Source organism: Engraulis encrasicolus, chromosome 1 (genome assembly GCF_034702125.1).
Source record: "Engraulis encrasicolus isolate BLACKSEA-1 chromosome 1, IST_EnEncr_1.0, whole genome shotgun sequence".
Lineage (NCBI taxonomy): Eukaryota > Metazoa > Chordata > Actinopteri > Clupeiformes > Engraulidae > Engraulis > Engraulis encrasicolus.
This window is the reverse complement of record NC_085857.1, coordinates 40,938,644-40,959,270: the sequence shown is the minus strand read 5'-3', so window position 1 is coordinate 40,959,270 and position 20,627 is coordinate 40,938,644. Positions and strand designations below refer to the sequence as shown.

General features: G+C 43.7%; 1 protein-coding gene across 2 annotated transcripts in view; it reads right to left on the bottom strand.

Moving 5' to 3' along the window:
- The window catches only part of myom2a (myomesin 2a), a 50,777-nt gene that overhangs the window by 8,681 nt on the left and 21,469 nt on the right, over positions 1-20,627 (bottom strand). Inside the window, exons 15-32 of one of the 2 annotated variants that reach the window (XM_063202306.1) lie at positions 19,632-19,835; position 18,652; positions 17,855-18,029; positions 14,510-14,631; positions 12,437-12,624; positions 11,523-11,649; positions 9,545-9,723; positions 7,799-7,913; positions 5,984-6,140; positions 5,315-5,421; positions 4,671-4,715; positions 4,098-4,234; positions 3,682-3,826; positions 2,820-2,879; positions 1,869-1,936; positions 1,511-1,624; positions 475-562; positions 307-345 (exon numbers count right to left, since the gene is read on the bottom strand). In XM_063202306.1, the coding sequence (XP_063058376.1) occupies positions 307-345; positions 475-562; positions 1,511-1,624; positions 1,869-1,936; positions 2,820-2,879; positions 3,682-3,826; positions 4,098-4,234; positions 4,671-4,715; positions 5,315-5,421; positions 5,984-6,140; positions 7,799-7,913; positions 9,545-9,723; positions 11,523-11,649; positions 12,437-12,624; positions 14,510-14,631; positions 17,855-18,029; position 18,652; positions 19,632-19,835 (2,071 nt within the window). The remainder of the gene's footprint in view (positions 1-306; positions 346-474; positions 563-1,510; positions 1,625-1,868; positions 1,937-2,819; positions 2,880-3,681; positions 3,827-4,097; positions 4,235-4,670; positions 4,716-5,314; positions 5,422-5,983; positions 6,141-7,798; positions 7,914-9,544; positions 9,724-11,522; positions 11,650-12,436; positions 12,625-14,509; positions 14,632-17,854; positions 18,030-18,651; positions 18,653-19,631; positions 19,836-20,627) is intronic. The other variant, XM_063202299.1, reaches the window with a different exon arrangement.

The following is a 20,627-nucleotide window of genomic DNA, read 5'->3' as shown; positions in this document are numbered from 1 at the left end:
AGAGGGGGACAAAGAGGTCACTTGTCCCAGGACCAAGGAGAAAGGGAGCCCACAATTGGGTCATCATTACATTGTATGTATTGTGTTTGGGGCCCTTTCAGACGACTTTGCCCTGTTCCCAGCCAAAGTTCTCAGCTGCCCTGAGTGGTATAGCATGCAACGCTGCACCACTAAATAAATACAAGAATCGTAGTCGAGACTGCAGCTTTTCTAAGTCTGCAGTTCCACAAAGAAAAGCAAAAATGGAAAAATATGGTTTGTCTGTGCTTTTGTACTTTTCCAAGATGTGCCCAGTGTCATACATACCAGCCACTTTAGCAAGAGCATTGATGATGTCTTCGAATACTGCAACGTGAATAACACAAAGAACACACACGTTAAACATGTATGGTAAAAGAAACAACAAAAGCAGCGTTACAGAATAATAAAAAAACAATTAGAAACTGAAGAAAACAAATGGGTTTCTTTGCTCACCTGCGCCAGAGACATCGAGAGTGGATGAGTCCTTTCCTTTGTCATCGCTCAAGGTGGCCTTGAAGACACCATGGTCTTTCCTGGAGAACTGAACGACGAGAGAAAAGAAAACAGTTTCATGTTGAAGTCAACAGTAGGCTACTTTGAATACCCCATGTAGATTAGCCTGACTCTGGCCAGACCTGTGTTGTTCCGTACAGCTCCACCAGGGGCTCTAGGTGCTACTGTGGCGGAGGTCATCTTGCACCTGTTCACCCCCCTGGGGGATAGAACCTACTACCTCGTCAACTACAACGGTCCGGCAATGGGAGACACAGTACGATACCGCTGGGCCAAGAGACTAGTCTCCCGGCCCAACGGCATCAGCACTGTATGAGGCTATCAGAGGGAGGTTTACGAACGTTACACGCCAACTCTGCTAGTTAGCCTCCGTTACACCACACACACACATACACACATCTGGTCCTATAGGATTGTTCTTCTATTCTGTTAGTCTATTCTTCAGTTTCTCATGATCAGAAGTGAATTGAAGAGGTCTCTCAATGCAATACAGGAAGTCTTTTTAAAGCTCAGAAAAGACCTACAGACCAAAGTGAATCTTGACACACTGTACAGATTAATCAAAAAATAGGCCTAAATCAACATTTATTTGTATAGCACAATACCTCAACTAGAAAGTTGACTTTGCATTCACACGCACACACACACGCGCGCGCACGCACACGCACACGCACGCATGCAGGAAGGCTCTGAAGGCTACAGCACTGTCTAGGGTTGAAATGAAGGCTGCCTACCATTGGAATAGGGAGTGGAGTTTGAGGGCCGCCTACCATTGGAATAGGGAGTGGAGTTTGAGGGCCGCCTACCATTGGAATAGGGAGTGGAGTTTGAGGGCCGCCTACCATTGGAATAGGGAGTGGAGTTTGAGGGCCGCCTACCATTGGAATAGGGACTGGAGTGTGAGGGCCGCCTACCATTGGAATAGGGAGTGTGCAGGACACCTATCATTGGAATAGGGAGTGTGAGGGCTGCCTACCATTGGAAGAGGGAGTGTGCAGACTCCAGACATGGGGTTGGCTGCAGTCTCAGGGACAATCTCCTCGCCATCCTTGAACCAGTGGAAGACGGTCTCTTTCTTGACATTGGCAACCTGAAAACATACCAGAAAAAGTACCAAAGCTGAAGCGTACTCTCTAACACTCTCCAATGATGTTTTTCTCGTGCACATTTACTTTTCTTTACTTGATCTCATTCTACTGTTTGAGATTCGAATACGAATATGAATACGAAAACTTAATTGTCCAGAGTGGATAGTCTTGAGTCTGGTCGCACAAAACTTTGCTCAGCTTCTTTGTTGTCTTTAAACTGCTCAAATGGATTTGTTTTAGTTTTACCTTGCAGGTCAGATTGACGGTGCAATCATCATCCACGAAGAAGGAAAGGTACTCGGAGAAATGTGGACCTGTAGGGAAGAGTCACATATTTTAGAAGATAAAAAACAGAACATCTTCGTAGTAGAGAAACAAAACTAACTGCTTTCATGAGCAAATATGTGGAGTGGACTGCGGTGTGGAGTTGGTGTGGAGTGGTGGTGTGGAGTGGAGTGGTGGTGTGGAGTGGTGGTGTGGAGTGGAGTGGTGGTGTGGAGTGGTGGTGTGGTGGTGTGGTGTGGAGTGGAGTGGTGGTGTGGAGTGGTGGTGTGGAGTGGAGTGGTGGTGTGGAGTGGAGTGGTGGTGTGGTGTGGTGTCCGTAGTGGTGGTGTGGAGTGGTGGTGTGGTGTGGAGTGGTGTACAGTGTGGTGTGGAGTGGAGTGTTGTGGTGTGGAGTGGAGTGTTGTGGTGTGGAGTGGTGGTGTGGTGTAGTGGTGTGGTGTGGAGTGGTGGTGTGGAGTGGACTACGGTGTGGAGTTGGTGTGGAGTGGTGGTGTGGAGTGGAGTGGGTGGAGTGGTGTAGTGTGGAGTGGAGTGGTGGTGTGGTGTGGAGTGGTGTGGTGTGGTGTGGAGTGGTGGTGTGGAGTGGAGTGGGTGGAGTGGTGGTGTGGTGGTGTGGTGTGGAGTGGTGTAGTGTGGAGTGGAGTGGTGGTGTGGTGTGGAGTGGTGGTGTGGAGTGGAGTGGTGGTGTGGAGTGGTGGTGTGGAGTGGAGTGGTGGTGTGGAGTGGAGTGGTGGTGTGGTGTGGAGTGGTGTGGTGTGGTGTGGAGTGGTGGTGTGGAGTGGAGTGGTGGTGTGGAGTGGTGGTGTGGAGTGGAGTTGGTGTGGAGTGGTGGTGTGGAGTGGAGTGGTGGTGTGGAGTGGTGGTGTGGAGTGGAGTGGTGGTGTGGAGTGGAGTGGTGTGTGTTTCACAAACCTCCTTTCCTGATGAACTCGCTCCTCTGGAAATCAGCCTCCTTCAGCGCTGCCTTGAAGACTGGAAAAGAGACATGTCATTACATTTCTGTATATTAGACGTAGCTGATACTTTTTATCCATAGTCACTCACTGTGACCCAGGGTATTTGTTTCAGTAGGAGCTTTGTAAGGTTAGGTACTTTGCTCAATGGCTCTTATCCAGCCATGGATAATATGGGATTTAAACTTGCACCCTTCTGATTCCAAGTCTTCCAAGAAGAATAGGATCGATAACTTAATATCCACCCACGCCCCCACACATGGGACTCACTAGTTCGACGCCCTTTCGTGACTTACCGCTTACGTCATAGGACCCTAAACCTAACCCGAACCCTAACCTTAACCCTAAACCTAACCCTAAACCTAACCCTAACCCTAACCCTAACCCTAACCTTAACCCTAAACCTAACCCTAACCTTAAATCGCTTGTTTGAAATGTTTGATTACCATGTGAAATCACGAGAGGGCGTCAAACTACTGAGTCCCCCCACACATATGAGGGGGCGTGAGGGCGGGGCACATGCGGCCCAGACATGGCCCATGTGCAGCCCAGGACGTGGCCTCAAGCTGTAGCGATATATACAATATGTGCTGTAGGGAAGCAGTGTAGGGAAGCACCAATTGGGCTGCTTGGGATGGCCGTCTGCAGGTAAAAACATGAAAAATTGGCCGTTTGATTTCTTTTCCTGCAGTTTTACGCCCATAGAAATCAATGCAATTTGTTGAAATTGGGTGGAATTTGGCGCATTTTGGCAGCTTTTGATAACGTTTTGGCTGGGATTTGATCAGACACATCTGGCAACATTGTAGGGAAGTTCTCACCATCTCCCACCAAGACCAGGGAGCTCTGGTTCTTGGCCTTGCCGTCGGTGATCTGGACGGTGTATGTTCCCTCGTTGTGCTTGGTGAAGTGCTCGATGGTCATCTGGATGATGCCAGTGGCCGCATCGTGACTCAACTTGGTGCCCTGTGTCATGTTACAATAAGGCAATCAAACTGGATGGTAATTGATAAAAGTAACACAAGTAAAATTAGCATTTTACAAAGATAGTAGTTGCAATAGTACGTAGTCATTTGGAAGTAGTAATTTAAGCCTTCTAATGGCACATTCTGAACATTTCTTATTTCTTTTCAGTTCTCCTCGGTTTGGTCCAGCACCTGTGTACTAGTGCGTGCCTTCTCCGTCTTTTTGAATATTAGGAAATATTTGTATACCAGTTTGCTACGTGCTAGTGTACCTCGGCAGCGGTCACTTCCTTGTTGTTAAAGATGAACTTGTAGGTCACGGCTGAGGACAACTTCTTGGCCTGGACCCAGAAGCGCACGTGACCCTTCTCAAGGACCTCGTAGTTCAATACCGCCTTCAGAGGAACAACTATGGATGAAAAAGCACATTATTTTACATTACACTAAGGACTTGATTATCTTTATATTTATATTAATTATCCGACTTTTTAAAAAACTGTTTATTACTTCATATCCAACGCAACTTACAAAAAGGGCATAGACAGTGTAACACAAAGCTGATAACTAAGTTAAAGATAAGCAGTGCATTTCTTTTGGTTGCAAATCAAACCCTCAAAGACAGCTAAGCCCCCCACATTTGGGTTTGCATGTTCACGGGGACCCCGATTCAAGTTTGGCCGGGGTCATTTCCCAGTCCCACCCCGTCTCTGTCCCACTCGCTTCCTGTCACCATCTCAGACTGTCCAATCAAATAAAGGCATAAAAGCCCCTAAAAATATATATATATATATTTAAAAAACCTTAAAGATATAGTGGGATCAGTGGGAAGACATTTTGATACTCACTTGGGTGTCTGATATTGTAGCTGAGCTCAAGCATTTTCTTCAAGTCTTCAGAAGGAACAAAATGGAAACAAAAGTTGACAGAAATCAATAAACGTATAGTTGACATTTACTAAATGTTAACAAACCGGTGTAACTAATGTTACACAATAAAAACATGCCAATTAGGGTTACTTTTGAAAATGGATTCATCGCTTTTTACATCAACACATGGTCTAGTCAAAATAGGTACAAATGGGCTTTGATTTATTAAAAATTGTTGTAGACCAGCTCACTACAAGTGGCAGGCTACTAGTAAGGGCCAGGCTACATATATGGTTATGTCTATAGTATATGTGTCTGAATATCATCACCGGTAACACTTTACTTGACATGGGCATCAAACGTATGACATGACAGTATCACAACAGTGTTGCCATTGATGTGTCGTAAACATCATGCAAATGCCATGAACATTTTAGAACTGTCGCCACTAAATGACATTCGGTTTTAGAAAAGACAGCTCATGTCAGCTTTTCATGACCATAAAACGTTTATGACATGCTTGTGACTCGTTCATGACTATTATGACACTACACTACAGTTTACTTAACGGCGCCGTTAAGTAAACTGTAACAATAATACTTTGCTAAGGTCTGTCCACCCACCTTCCTCAGTGATCTTGTGGCTGGCAGAGACACCGTCTGTGTCGGTCACGGCCACCGCATAGCGACCCAGGTCAGCAGCCTCGGGCGAGGTGAGGGTCAGTTTGGAGCTGCAAGCGCAAATGCAGTAGCCTGATTATCATAGACTTGCAATCACGATTCAATTACGCCACCGAAGGTGTTGTGTCACAAGGATAGCGCATCCTGGCTACAAAAACAGTGTGTTACATTTACATTTACAAACTATTGAAAATAGGTGAAACGTGATCGATTAAACACTTTGTGCTACTACGTTTATTTGTTTCAATATGTTTAATTGAAATGGCATTAGATCTTCAAAAGGGGTGTCTTGGACTTGAAATGCCTGTGACATTAAGTCTTCAGTTTTACTGTACTCACTACATAATCTGAAATGGTTTGATTTTGTGCAAACAATAGGATTGCAATTATGTGTTTGTTTACATTATGGTATATGCGTTATATATAAATATAATTTCTTTATAGAAATTAAACAAAACTTGTGTTATTCTTTCCAAAACATTAAGAAACATATACTTTTCAAATATACATATACTAATACAGTACAAATGGTCTGTGTCTTTTGATCCTGTCTTTAATCCCAAAATAGGCAAATCTTCACACTTCTTAACACTAAAGTGAGGCAAACCTTACCTTCTTCCCTCAGTAGTAACAGTGGTCCTTCCAGCAGCAATTTCTTTGTATCCTTTAGTCCAGACGAATGACGACGTCTCTGCAATCTCACATGCTTCGAAAGACATGAAGATGTCTCCGCTCTCCTCATCCACTCCACACATAATCTCCTTGGTGCCTTTGAGGAGGAAAAAAAACAGAACAGGCAAAAAAAAAGCAATATTAAACTTTCGGAATAATAATTATTTATGTACGTGTGTCTTTTTTAATGCTTTATGGTGTTTCATTTGACCTTAAGTATTGAAAGTATACGTTTTTCATTTAATAAAGTGAAATTGTCAGCTTTGTAATTTATTATCACTAGCAGTTCACATTACCTAGTATTTCATCAAGGCAATTCTACTAAAAGTGGTCAGTTATGATTCTAAACACAATACTGAGCTGGTACGGTTAAACACCGATCCATAATGATGCATTTAAATGTTTTCAATATGAATGGTTTGGTTAAACACACTGATTCATCACAAATTATTGACATGTACTGTTTACATGGTATGGTATTGTGTGGCGTTTTCAAAGTCATTGGTCATGTTAAACACACTGATTCACAAAGAGTCTTTGACATTCACGGTATGTTTTGTGGTCTTTGTGCGGCGTGTTCAATGTGATTTGATAAGTTGAAAGATTCATTTTTTGTATTGCTTTTGGGGTTTTTGGGCCTTTATTATGACAGGATAGTGTGAGAGGAGATAGAAAATGAGCAGGAGAGAGATATGGCGTAGGGGTTGGGAATTGACCCCAGGCCGAACTCATGGTCATACAAACCCAAATGTGGGGGGCTTAGCTCGCTGCGCTACAACAGCCCCAAAAGTAAAACTGATTCATAATGCTTCACTGACATGGACTGTTACTGTATGTATTTTGGTCTTGTATGTGGTGTGTGCTCAATGTGATCCGTTAACCCATTTTGTCCTAAGCCCTTTTTGGGAAAGGGTGCCCTCTGCCTATTAAATCTGAAATATCTCAGCCTCCGAAGCACATACAAAACATGAAATGAGTCAGATTTAAAAGCCAAGACCCTCCTCTTGCATTATAATGTGTTCATTCAGCTCGAACATACCCACATACAGTGTTGCCAGATGTGTCTGACCAAATCCCGCCCAAAAGGTTCTCAAAAACCGCCAAAATACGCTAAATTCCGCCCAAATTCAACAAATTACATTGACTTCTATGGGCCCAAAACGGCTTAAAAAAACGCCAAATGGCCAATTTTTCCCGTTTTTGCCCGCCGACGCTCATCCCAAGTAGCCCAATTGGGCGGGCACCCGCCCAATCTGGCAACACTGCCCACATATAATAAAACAGCTAAAATCTCAAAATTCTGAATGCAGCATATATGTGTCTCCAGGACACAATGGGTTAAGTTAAACTGTTTCATAATGCTTCCCTGAAATGTACTGTATGTCTTTTTGGGTAACACTTAATAATAATGTCTGCTTATAAAGACTTAGTAAATAATTAACTAATGATGATCAAAACATTAACAAATGTTTTTATTTGTAACTACATTTTATTCATGCTTTATAAAATATCTACAAATAATATGTTCAAGAGTATTTTTTATTCATATGCAAACTATTTGTAAATGTCAGAAATATGAAATATTAACATAACATTTCCTAGTCATTTATCCTAGTCATTTACAAGCATTTGTTAATGTTTTGTTCATCATTTGTTCATTATTTACGAATTGTTATTAATACTTTATTAGCAGACATTATCATAAAGTGTTACCCCTTTTCTTGTGCATGTGGTTTGTTCAGTGTGATGCATTACCTGGCAAGGCCTTAGCCACCACCGAGTCAGAGGCAGCAGAGGCTTTGCCGACACCGGCCTCATTCACGGCTTTCACTTTGAACACATACGCTGCTCCAGCCTCCAGACCCCTCACCTGAAGGCAAGGCAAGGCAAGGCAATGTATTTCTAAAGCGGATTTCATACATGGAAGCAATTCAATATGCTTTACAACAAGATAAAAAACATTCAAAAAAGAGGGACAATAGCCGCGCGAGGCGTGCTGTAAAAGAAGACAAAGGCAGATAAAAACAAGATAAAAACGTCAGGACTAAAACAGGAAGGTAAAAGAATAACAGATAAAAATAGCTAAAACCCATGAACATGAACGGCTTTGGAATATAATTATGATTGTGAAGAACAAGCAGTCGTTTTCCATTTGCACTGAAGCTATCTTCACTGTATTGCACACATGAAAGGCAAATCGAGACTTTTGTGGCATTAGAAAAGATCACTGGAGAAGATTTCAGCTAAATCCCCTGTATTTGTAGCGACAAGGTAGTAACTGCAATCCCCTTCATGTGTCTACATGTCTACATGTACTAGGCATTTACAGATGTGCATGCACTCAGGACACTGGATGTGCATGTTTTAACCATTCTGCAACCTAGTAATCGACTGTGTGTGCAAATGATAAACCTTGACCTGTGGCGTAACAAATGCAGACAGAGCCCCAGGGCAAAATACTTACATGGTCCCTCATACAGCCTGCCAAGGTCATAATAGAGTCCCCATCACCAATACAGGAGGGCCCTGAGCCCAGGGGCAAATGCCCTTCTTGCCCCACCCAATTGTTCCACCACCTCACCTTGACCTTGACAGGGTATTTGCTTCCTGAGTTAGCAATAGGAAAAGACCACAGAGACCTACTACTAGTCAGTGCTAATGGTACAGTATGAACGTTACAAAGTAAAGAGAACAGGACAGCACTCCTAGCTGTGTACTCTATTGCCCGTCTGCCGTCTCTGTCTTAACCTTCTCGGACTCAGCCCAACAATGAAGAAGGTTAATACAGAGATTTCGGAGGGGCGATAGAGGGCACCACTAGGAGTGATGTCTTGTTCACTTTATTTTTGTATATTTCTTAGGGAATGAGCACCCAGTTGCTTTCTTTTTGCTTTGCTTGAGTTGAGCGTGTTATAAAACGGGGGCAGCCATGGCCTAGTGGTTAGGGAGGTGGACTTAAAGTGATACTGTCCCATTTTTGGAAATAAGCTCATATTACACCTCTGCTTATGTTGAATAATCAAGTTTTACCTTTCTCCTGTACTTTCAACCGTTCTCTGAGTATGGCGGTGCAAATTTTACCTCCATGCTAGCAGTTAACATTGAGTCCTATGAGTCCAGCTGGCGGCTAACTGGTCTCATAGGACTCAATGTTAACTGCTAGCTTGGAGTTAAAATTTGCACTGCCGTACCCAGAGAACGGTTGAAAGTATAGGAGAACGGTAAAACCCTATTATTTAACTCTAGGGGAGGTGTAAAATAATCTTATTTCCAATAATGGGACAGTATCACTTTAATATCAGAGGTTTGCAAGTTAGAATCACACCCTTACCCATCCTCCCTACAGCTCCACCCATGGCTGAAGTGCCCTTGAGCAAGGCACCTAACCCCACACTGCTTCAGGGACTGTAACTAACTGACTGTAATAACTGTAAGTCGCTTTGGATAAAGAAGCATCAGCTAATTGTAATGTAATGTAAAATATGGTTTAACAGTACGAACCTTGAAGTAGCGATGGGCGGTGGCTTCCTCGGTCACGGCGACAAAGTCGGAGGAGCCCTTCTTGGCCATCTCCACCAGGTATCCGGTAACGGGGCCGGCGCCCGTGTAGACGGGGGCCGCCCAACGCACCATCAGGGAGGTGTCACGCACCTCGGCGAAGCTGATGTCATGAGCTGGGCCTGCAAGAGCGCACAAGAACAACACGTTACTGTACGCTGGGAGGAGGAGAGGACGAGAGTGTCTGCAGAACCTCCAAAATATACAGTGTTTCCTAGACTTCGGAATTATATCAAAAACACTCTCTTTAGCCCCAATGTAAAATAAAGGGTTTACCTTGACTCAAACAATGTTAAAAACGCTTCCTGTTCTCAGCCAGCTGGCCTTTATCAGGGCGTGAATCTATGAATCCATTAACGGAATAGACAGATGCACCCCTTCAAGTTGGAGAAAAGACTAAAGTGCGCTCGCTATTCTTTCCTCTTGCCATTACAGCAATTGCTTGTTTAATGTCATGGGCTGGGCCTGCAGGAGCACACAGGAATACACAAGAGCATTGCTTGAACTTCATCCGGTGTATATCTTTTCTCAAGAACATACACACTAAAAATGCAGTAAAGGAGAAAAAGATGGCTCGAGGGCTGCTGCGTTCAGGTAGTAGAACAGGTGGTGTTTAAAGGTGCTCTTTGCCCGAGACTTGGAAAATATTTTTTTGAAAGCAGGATGCCAAGGCACTCTTCTAGGTTAAAACCGCTTTAATACTAAAAGTGCAGTGTTTCAAAGTACATTCAAAGTACTACGGGACCAAATACTACAATGTACAAAATTAACTCTGAGTGTTGAATTAACACTGTTTTTTTTTTTTACTGCGTAGGCAAGGCAAGGCACATTTGAGTTGTAGTGCATTTTCATTCAACAAGGCAGCTCAGTATAACCTGACTGTCGCCAGATGAATGTGTTCCGCCTTGTTCCATGAACATTCATCTGAAGAGTTCAGATGCAAAACCCCCTAAGTGCCTTTTCAGAAAATAATCTTAATTCATTTTTATTTAATACAAAGCTACAACAATTGCATATTTTTCATTTTATTTATGTAATATAACTATTTATATGTATTATCAAGTACATGAATGTAAACCAAACTAACAACAGGGTTCTCTAAAACTACAGAAGTGCAGGTCTTCAGAAATGGAGTTAGGGGGTTTTGCATCTGAACTCTTCATCTGGATCTACAACACATGTGAAGGTCTGGGAGGGCGTGATGTTATCAAAAATCCTTGCACGTGATTGGGGAAGCACTTGACATTTTTAAGGAGGTGCTACCCCAACTACTCACAGATTCAACAACACAGTTGAAATTACAGAATCAATGTCAATGAGTGAGTCCATGTGAGTAGCCATTACTGACTGAAATGTCATACTGGGTGCTGTTCATCAAATGTGTAGACCACACACTTTATGATCCGACCAATCTGGTTTCAGAACATGCAATCCAGAGCCACATATTCCAAATGACCTGGTTTTACCTGATTATGCAGGTAAAAACTAGGCCATTTGGAATATGTGACACTAGACTGTAGCTCTGAATCCAGGTGGCTAATGACCATCACTGCCAAATTGGTGGAGGGTGGGAGGATTAAGATACCGCAGGTAGCGTTTGGAGTGCGCACAAATCCAAATAAACAGGTGCTGGATTAAACATGCTTAAATAAGGAACAAAGAAAGATCCGCACACTGTTGCTGCTCCCGGCTTATTATACAACGTTGTCTGGAGCAGCAACAGTGTGCAGAGTAGCCTCTTTGTGCAGATGGGCCTGCCGGCGGGCCCGTTCACTCAATGCTGAAAAGACTCAACCGCACCAAAACATCATTGCGATGACATTACTGAGAACCTTAACTAACATATTAAGACATGGATACTACAGTTTTGGTGGCAAGTAGGTTATGACATAGGGCTGCACGAAGGGATTAAACGACCAACCTGGCTCTGCTCCGGTCCAGGCCTCACAGAGTAGGGCCTTGCTGGCCTCAGATGCAGGTCCGACACCAGCCAGGTTTCCAGCCTGGATCTTAAACTCATAGGCCACTCCAGCAGTCAGGTTCTCTACCTGTACACACACACACACACACACACACACACACACACACACACACACACACACACACACACACACACACACACACACACACACACACACACACACACACACACACACACACACACACACACACACACACACACACACACACACACACGCAAACAGAGCAAAGAAAATGTCTTCAGAAAGTGATAGTAGTAATTGTCATTACATTTCAGTGACAGCAAAGAAAATTGTCACACCTTAAAAAGTCTCTCCGTCACACAGCCACTTTTAGCAAAAGGCCTTGAGGAGTTGTATAAAGTAAAATAAGTACTCTTAAAGATGTAATAACAACACCATTAGCATGATATTACAAAGTTGAAAGCATGTAGTATCATACCACTAGTGTTGTAATTTCATTTGTAAAAGTACTTCTTCATCATCTTCATCAGTACCTCTTCTACTTCATACAACTTTGATAATTGTCCTTTTATTTCAGTGACAGCAAAGAAAATTGTGATTTGCCAATGAGTGCAGAGAGCCTTTAGTAACAGATTAAGACATAGCCATTACAATTTTGGTGACAGTAAGGTTATAACATAGGCTCTACGCTAAGGGGTTAAGCAAAGAAAAGTGTCCCACCTTGAGAAGTCTCTCCTTGACACCGCTGGTGTTGACCTCGTGCCAGTTGATGTTAGTGTTGTAATTTTATTACACTTTTTTTTACACAAATACACAATTTTAAGTACTTCTACTTTATACACCTTCGATAATTCTCCTCTTATTTCAGTGACAGCAAAGAAAATTGTCCCACCTTGAGGAGTCTCTCCTTGATGCCGCCGGTGTTGACCTCGTGCCAGTTGATGTGGGAGGCCTCGCGCATGTCCACGTAGTAGGATTTGATCTTGGTGCCGCCGCAGTTCTTGGGCTTCTTCCAGGCCAGCGTCATGGAGGCGCCGTCACACGCAACCATGACGATGTCACGAGGGGCAGAGGGGGCGGCTGCGATTGGACGATTGGAGAAGGGAAGCCATGTGACTGACATGTGACATTCACTGGCGATGTGTGATTGCTTTGTGATTCAAAACTGAAGTGTGTAGACGGTGAGTTTAACTGATAGGTGTGCATGCATGGTGGCCGCTATCTGCTCTCCTTGCACATTCAGCGTGTATTTGCAGACCCGTATAACATGTCATATGAATAGTATAACATATCAGGTGGTTTCTGATGATAATGATGATTGGAGTACGTTATCCCATTTTGGCAATAAAAACGGCTGCCTGTAGATGTCTTCCTTCATGCTATAGACAAGAAAGACTGGTGCATATAGTATGGCAGTGGAGGAAGCTGAGGAACAAGAAAATAACACCTACAGAACATTTTCCCTAGACCATCACTCCTATCACACTATTACACCCATTATGCATGGCCCAACATGTTCTTCCATGGCCAGCTATAATTGACAATATTTAACCTGAGCAAAAATCGCTTCTGGCGGAGGCTGCGCGCCACACGTCACCGGAGTTCTATGCTTCCGCCTCGCCATACCTTTTGTGGAAGCAGTCACCGCGTCAGCAGTTATCCCCCACATATGCACATGCAAATGTAATGTCTCTACATGTTAACCATATTTCACTTGTACAGAAATGAATATACATGTTTTACTGTTTAAGTGATTGACACAGGTGAGACACAAGTGAGGCATTGCGGATAGTCCCTTTACACCAAAACAATCCATGTTCTAATATCTGTGCACATGGGGTGTAAATACGGTGGACAGTGCGCTCAGTAGTACTTGACCTCACTTACAGTTAGTTTTGGCAGTGACACAGCAGGGATGTGTTCTTTAAAAAAAAAGTACATGTGCTGGCAGATGTTAGCTCTCCTGATTAGAGTGGGGGGTGGGGGTAAAAAAGGGGTGGTGGTGGCCAGCTAACTTGTTACAGCGTGTACTGGGCCTTGCCCCGTGGGTAAGAGGTATCGTTAACCTGTGATAGGCACACACACACCTGTGATACACACACACACGCACGCACGCACGCACGCACGCACGCACGCGCGCGCACGCACGCAAGCACGCACGCACGCACGCACACACACACACACACACACACACACACACTCTACTGTACATACCGTACCAGGCACTGGCACACTCTATGGAGTAAGGAAACAGTTCAATGTTTAGGATATTCCTTTTCTCTCAAACCATACAACACCCAGAGTAACAGTGTTTTAATCAACACAATTTTACAAATTTAATCTGTAAATAATTTCACGAATTTATATTTCCTGTACCATGTAAAAAAATAGCCATTTAAAAAGCTTTCACGTAAACATACTTAGTTGCCATCCACAGTTCATACTGAAAATGCTAGGGTTTGAATGAAACAATGACTACTGTAGGGGGAGTGACTTTTCAAATTTGTGACCATGTTTGCTTTTCTCCTCTTATCCTCAATTACTCGAGACAATATATGGGACAAAAACACAGCGTGCTATCTCTAATACCTGATGACAAATGGAATGTAGAGCTGGGGCTTTGTGAGCTGTTATGTTGCAATGACATGAGCAGGGCCGGAGTAACACACAGGCTTAGATATGGCTACAGCCTAGGGCCCCCTACTAGCCAAGGGCCCACCCGGTTGGCAAAGGCGGGTGGGAGTGGGGGGGCAGAATTGTGCCAAGATGAATTATTGAAAAAAGTGTCTGCAAATATGTTATACTTAATTCCTAGCTCAGAATGATGGCACTGGTTATGTCATTTTGCCGCGGAATTTCCCTTCTGTGGGAGCCTCCATCAACCTGCAGCCTAGGGGCCGCGGCCCATCTTAATCCGGCCCTGGACGTAAGCTGTTCTAGAGCTGTTCTAGGGGGTACTACTCACTCAGAGCGGCATCAATGAAGAGGGCATCGGACTCCTGGGACTCCTCACTGAGCCCATAGGCGTTGACGGCCTGCACACGGAAGGTGTAGCTCTCTCCCTGAGTCAGACCATGGACCACAAACCTGCAGAGACAAGCACACACACACGCACACACGTACAAGCACAAGCACACACACACACGCACACACGTACACACACACACACACACACACGCGCACACACGTACAAGCACACACACACACACACGCACACACACACACACACACACACACACACACACACACACACACACACACACACACACACACACACACACACACACACACAAAGGTTAGTGGTGACATGGTTTCTATAAGACTAATAGAAAGGACTGAAACCCTGTAATGAGCAAACTAAGAAAAGACAGGGGTCTTAATCCAATGATGCTGGATGCTGCATATAGCGCAAGATTGACCCAGGTGCCTGAAGCTGCATAGACGCAGCATTCAGACTCATGAGATTTGAGATTTTTTATTTAAAATTGTGGTATGTTAGAACTGAATGAACACATTCTAATGCCAGATGAGGTTCTTGGCTTTTAAATGCAACTTATTTCATGTTTTCATATGCTTCGGAGGCTGAGATATTTAGGTTTTTATAGGCTGAGGGCACTTTTCCCCAAAAAGTCCATCACAGTTTTTTTTTGTTCAATAACTTTCGCATGGGTAGTGCTTCTATAAATGTTCTGTGCTAGGTCCATGACCGGATTTAAATTTGGAGGCTTGTGGTTTTGCCCACTATGAAAATGGCTGCCCCAGGGGCATCGGAATTTATGTCTTGGTTCCACTTGTTTTCATTGGCAAATCAATACATATTGACTGCTGCCATTGTAATCCACCAAAAAAACAAAAAGGGTGTGCCTAGTCAACGGCTTCTGATTAAAACAGGGTATCCCCATTTCTGATGCAAAGTCTAAAAATATCTGGCACTGTGAATAATGACCTGAGCTAATTTTACATGTGTGACTGTATTTAGAAGGAACCGTCTTGGATTACAGGTGTCCCCATCCCCCTCGTCTCTGCCACCTCATCCTGTGTGACTTCAGCCACAGCAAGTAAGTGTGTGCGTTCCAATATGCAACCTTGTGTCCTCCACTTGTGCTTGTGGCCTCATGTTAAGCTGATGCTCTGCCTCCGTGGAGAAAACAAATAAGTTTCCCCATTGTTAGCCTAGCCAAAACAATTTTTGGGGGACTATTCTTCACTCACCATCCAGTTTGCAAATGAGAAAATGACTTTACAATTGAGCTTTTGCTAGATATTGAAATATAATGCTGATGTAAGTGATGTCATCATGACATATTATTTCCTGGTATGAGGCCACAAGCACAAGTGGAGGAAGCAAGGTTGCATATTGGAACGCACCCAGTGAGAACACACAGACAGATACAGACAGAGGGCGCTCACTAGCTCCTGCTCATGCTGCAAATGGATAGGGAGACTTGTAGTACTGTTCACTGTGTAGCCTACTGTACTATACTGTGAGAAAGGAAGTCACTGGAGCGTCTTCAGATGTGAAAGGTAGTTTTCTGCTTTATTGGGGCAAGTGCCAAGACTAACATTTTGACGTTGTCACGTCTTCCTCAGAGTCAATATATCTTTGTCTTTTACAAATATGAAGACCTCTTTTCCAAAATACTACAGCATATACTATATATATATATATATATATATATATATATATATATACTATATATATATATATATATATATATATATATATATATGCTGGAATATCAATTTTTTTAAATAACATAGTCAAAATAGTGTGAATGGGGCAAAAGCGTCAGTTGTCCTGGGCTTATTGAGGAGGAGGGGGCCCCAGTACATTGCATGTATTGAGTAGGGTGGGTGTGATGGAGTGACCATCACTAGGGTTGTGGGTGTGTTCTGACTGTCACACCAACCAGCCTGGCTCTTTGGTGTAGCAGTCAGAGCCCCAGTTTACTACCCCAGAAGGTTCGGGTTCATGTCCCGGCTGTGCAACTATACCCTCCTTTTCTACAAATGGTGCCATTGGAAGCGTAATGAGGCCATTGGAAGCGTACCCATTGTGTGTGAGCCGCAATTCCATGTGAGCGACCCCCCGGATTGTTGACCCTGGTGTGAGGGACCCCAATGATGGGTGAAGCATTGATGATGATGGGGCACAGTGGATGGGAGAAGCATGATGGGTAGTTGCGTGAGGGACACCATGAGTGTGTGAAGCGCACCTGTGCGCTTCCCGGAGAGGAAGGCAGTGTGATTGAGTGACCATCACTAGAGTTGTGGGTGTGTTCTGACTGTCACTCCAACGAGCCTGGCTCTTTGGTGTAGCATTCAGTGCCCCAGTTTACTACCCCAGAAGGTTTGGGTTCGAGTCCCGGCTGGGCAACTCTACCCTACTTCACTGCAGTGTGCTTTCAGATGCCTTTGTCGCAGGCCCAGCAAAAACTGTCAGCGGCCCTAGAACACACTTACATTACAGTAGGCTACCTCTTGTGACGGTGGTCAATGGACTCACCTGGGGTGCTTGTAAGGCCTGTGGTTGAATGCCTCTTGCGCTGAAATTTAGTCTGCATCCAGCAGTACAGGCTGAATATCAAAATGAAGCTAAATACCCAACAGACACAAATACAGTACCTCTTGTGACGGTGGTCAATTAGGACTAACCTAGTGTGCTTGTAAGGCCTGTGGTTGAATGCCTCTTATGCTGAAAGTCCAGGACTTTTATCCAGGAGTCATGTGACACCGTGACGTCACTAAACTGCGTTCAGTGACAGAGAAGTGAATCTGCGAGACAATAACAACTCAGGACATGAAAACGTGTGAATATGTTTCTTGTGGCTCGTCTTTGGTGGACAAAAATAAAATGGATTACTATGAAGTATCACTTTGGCGAACCATTTTGCGGACGTAGTTGGAAGGCGGAAGCTGAACGAGGTAGGTGCGCCACTTTTGAAAACTCCTGTTGTATCGTACCTATGCTACCTAATGGAACTGTGAACCACTAGATCGACTTGTATGGACCCACACACCACGGCCAAAGCGTTCAAAAGGGTTTTAATGCACGCTAGGAGCTTTAAAACAGGTCAAATACGTGCCCGAAGGGCCAGGTTTTAACCGAAAACGGCGCAATTGAACAACTTTGCGCAGCACGCATGAAAATTTCTCGCGGTTTCCCCTTTCATCCTTTTCCCTGGGTCCACCCAAGATGGGATATGAATCCAAACTGGCCGGAATTGCCCTTTAAGTTAGCTAAATAGCTTATACCCAACAGACACAAAGACAGTACCTCTTGTGACGGTGGTCAGGTCAATGGACTCACCTGGGGTGCTTGTAAGGCCTGTGGTTGCAGGGCACCCACGCCTTGGTGCCCACCTGGCAGGCGTCGATGTAGTAGCCCATCAGGCCGTTGGGGTGCTTGGGGGGGTCCCACTGCACGAAGCAGGAGCTCTTGCTGTTCCTGGTGGCCACCACCTGGCCAGGTGCAGAAGGGACACCTGCAACAAATCACATCATGTTATACACAAAATATAGTAGAGTACAGCCTAAGCTAAGATGGGTTGGTGGGTGGGTTGATGGTAGGGGGTTGGGTGTCCTGTTTATAGCATTGTTTAAGATATTTCATGTTTTATTTTTATACCAGACTGTATTGTATTCCAATTGCAACATCTGTATGTAATAAGAAAAGTTTCAAAATAAACCATGAAAAAATAATAGTACAGTATGGTAATAAACATTACATTATGATTTGTTACATTGTGCTATTGATACATTTTATTTGTTACAACACCCAAGGTCACAACAGAAAAAATATATATAATTAAAAATGAAAATAAAATACAAATATATTATGTTATATTGTATTGCATTATATTATGTTATATTATTACATAATCACTCAAATTCATCCACGATTGACCAAAACATTACTTACCTGTAAAATCTTTGCAAATTGATGTGGAATTTTGGGATTTTGTGCGACAAATACCATTCTTATTAATTACTTTGTGTGCATTAAAGCTTTGTGAGCGATTAGATTAGGGTTTGAATTGTCAACTGAGTTCAGTGGGGTAAGTACCATTGGCAGTGTATCCATCATTTGACACAGCAACCAGAGACCCTTATGTGATGGTGTTATGGAAAAGGGAAGTCAAGGGACGGCTTGTGGTGTTTAAGAAGCACAGTATTTTTTAGGATGATACACATTACATACCCACGTGAGGATCAGGCTCTGAAAAAAAGGACAGAGTAACTGCAGCATAACTATTTGTGGACAAGTGATAATTTTTGTTTTGATCATTTGCTTTTCCTATTCCATTTGAAGCTTTAGGGTAGCAATATTATCATCTCCTCAGTTTTAATAATTATAAATATTGGATGACGTTTGTACTTGAATGAAAAGTTATGTGACGGACATCAGACATTTTGAGAAGGTCCAGATCAAGTCTACCAAGATATAAGATCACCTGTACATCTCCATGCACCAACAAATGAACTAGTCCCTCATATCTTAGATCCTATAAAAATGACCCACATTTCTAAGGAACCCCTAAAGAAACATGGGCTCTGTATGTTATCATTCATTCATTCATTCATTCATTCATTACTGTTCAATCATTCCCTACGATCCAAGTTACAAATACATGCATAAAACATGTCTAACCAGACATGAAATACAAATCAAATGTACAGCAGAGTACTAGTACTTTGATTATAGATCATGATTATAACATTCATTATTATTCAGATTCCTTCATGTTGTAGGCAGCAATCCCAAACATATTCCAAATACCATTACAAAACATGTCTAACATGTTCACCTACCTGAACTAAAACCTAGTCAGGCCAAGAGCAATACAACAATCGTTTCTGAGTTCCCGAAAAATCATGAACTCCTCCCACTCTGCCGGGAGGCAAACAACCATTAGCAAACCAAGGGAGGCGGGTCAACCATGCTGTTTGGGAAATGTTAATTGTTATATTCTTGGTCAGACCAAGTATCAAAGAGATTTGAAAGTCGATGATAATCAGGCTAACTGAAATGTACCAAACACAATTGAAGAAGAGGAGTAGAAAGTAGTAACATCTTTGACTACTACAGTACGCCTTCTCTTACCATGCGGGTCCGTCTTTTTGATGAGCGCGGACGGCTCGGACGGGTCCCCGGAGCCGTAATGGTTGACGGCGGTGACCCGGAAGCGGTACTCTTTCTTGTCCTCGAGATCGAACACGGCGTGGCGAGGGGACCACAGCTTCACTGTGGCTGTGTTCACCCTCTGCCACTTGCCGGTGTCCCCCACCGACTGGATGAATGATGGGGAGATGAGGGATGGATGGGGGGTGGGGATGGAGTTGGGGTGGGAGTGGAAGTGGGAGTAGGAGTGGGGTTGCAGTGGAGGTGAGTTTGTTGACATGAGTGAGCTATTGTATACATGAAAAAAGAGGATTCTCCTAATTCTCTGGCACATCTGTGGCTTGGATAAAAAGAAGAGGAAAAAAAGTCAGCCAGGGTTTTGTTATGGTCCCACTTCTTTTTTTTTTTTCCTTGATGTTTCGGGTATTCATCCTTCTTCAGACGTCATTTGCTTGTCCTGCTCCCAGGTCAGACGTTTGGATGTGTTGATTTTAACTCACTCTTTACACCTGTGGCTTGTGCAACACAGTCTCATTCCAACTTCCGTTGACCAAGCGACAATTTTTGACGTCGAGGGCATACCTGCCGCATCATATGTTGACGAGGTCGCCTAAACCTAGACCTTTCCCTAACCCTAACTGTCAGTGAAGTTATGCTGCCACAAGGGGGCGCCTTTGAGGTGCATGTCACTTTTTTACTCTAAAGGACACACACCTTAGATGTCAAAAATTGCGGTCTGGTCAAAGGTAGTAAGAAATTGATTGAGTTGGAATGATTGTACTGTAGGTCTGTGTGGGTGCATGGATGGTGACACACCAAACACGTAGATCAGTGTTTCCCAACCAGGGGTACGTGTACCACTAGGGGTACGTGAGCACACCTCAGGGGGTACGTGGAGAAATGTAATAATAACAAATACATGGGGTGTAGCCACTTTGGGATAGCAGAATAGATATAGAGC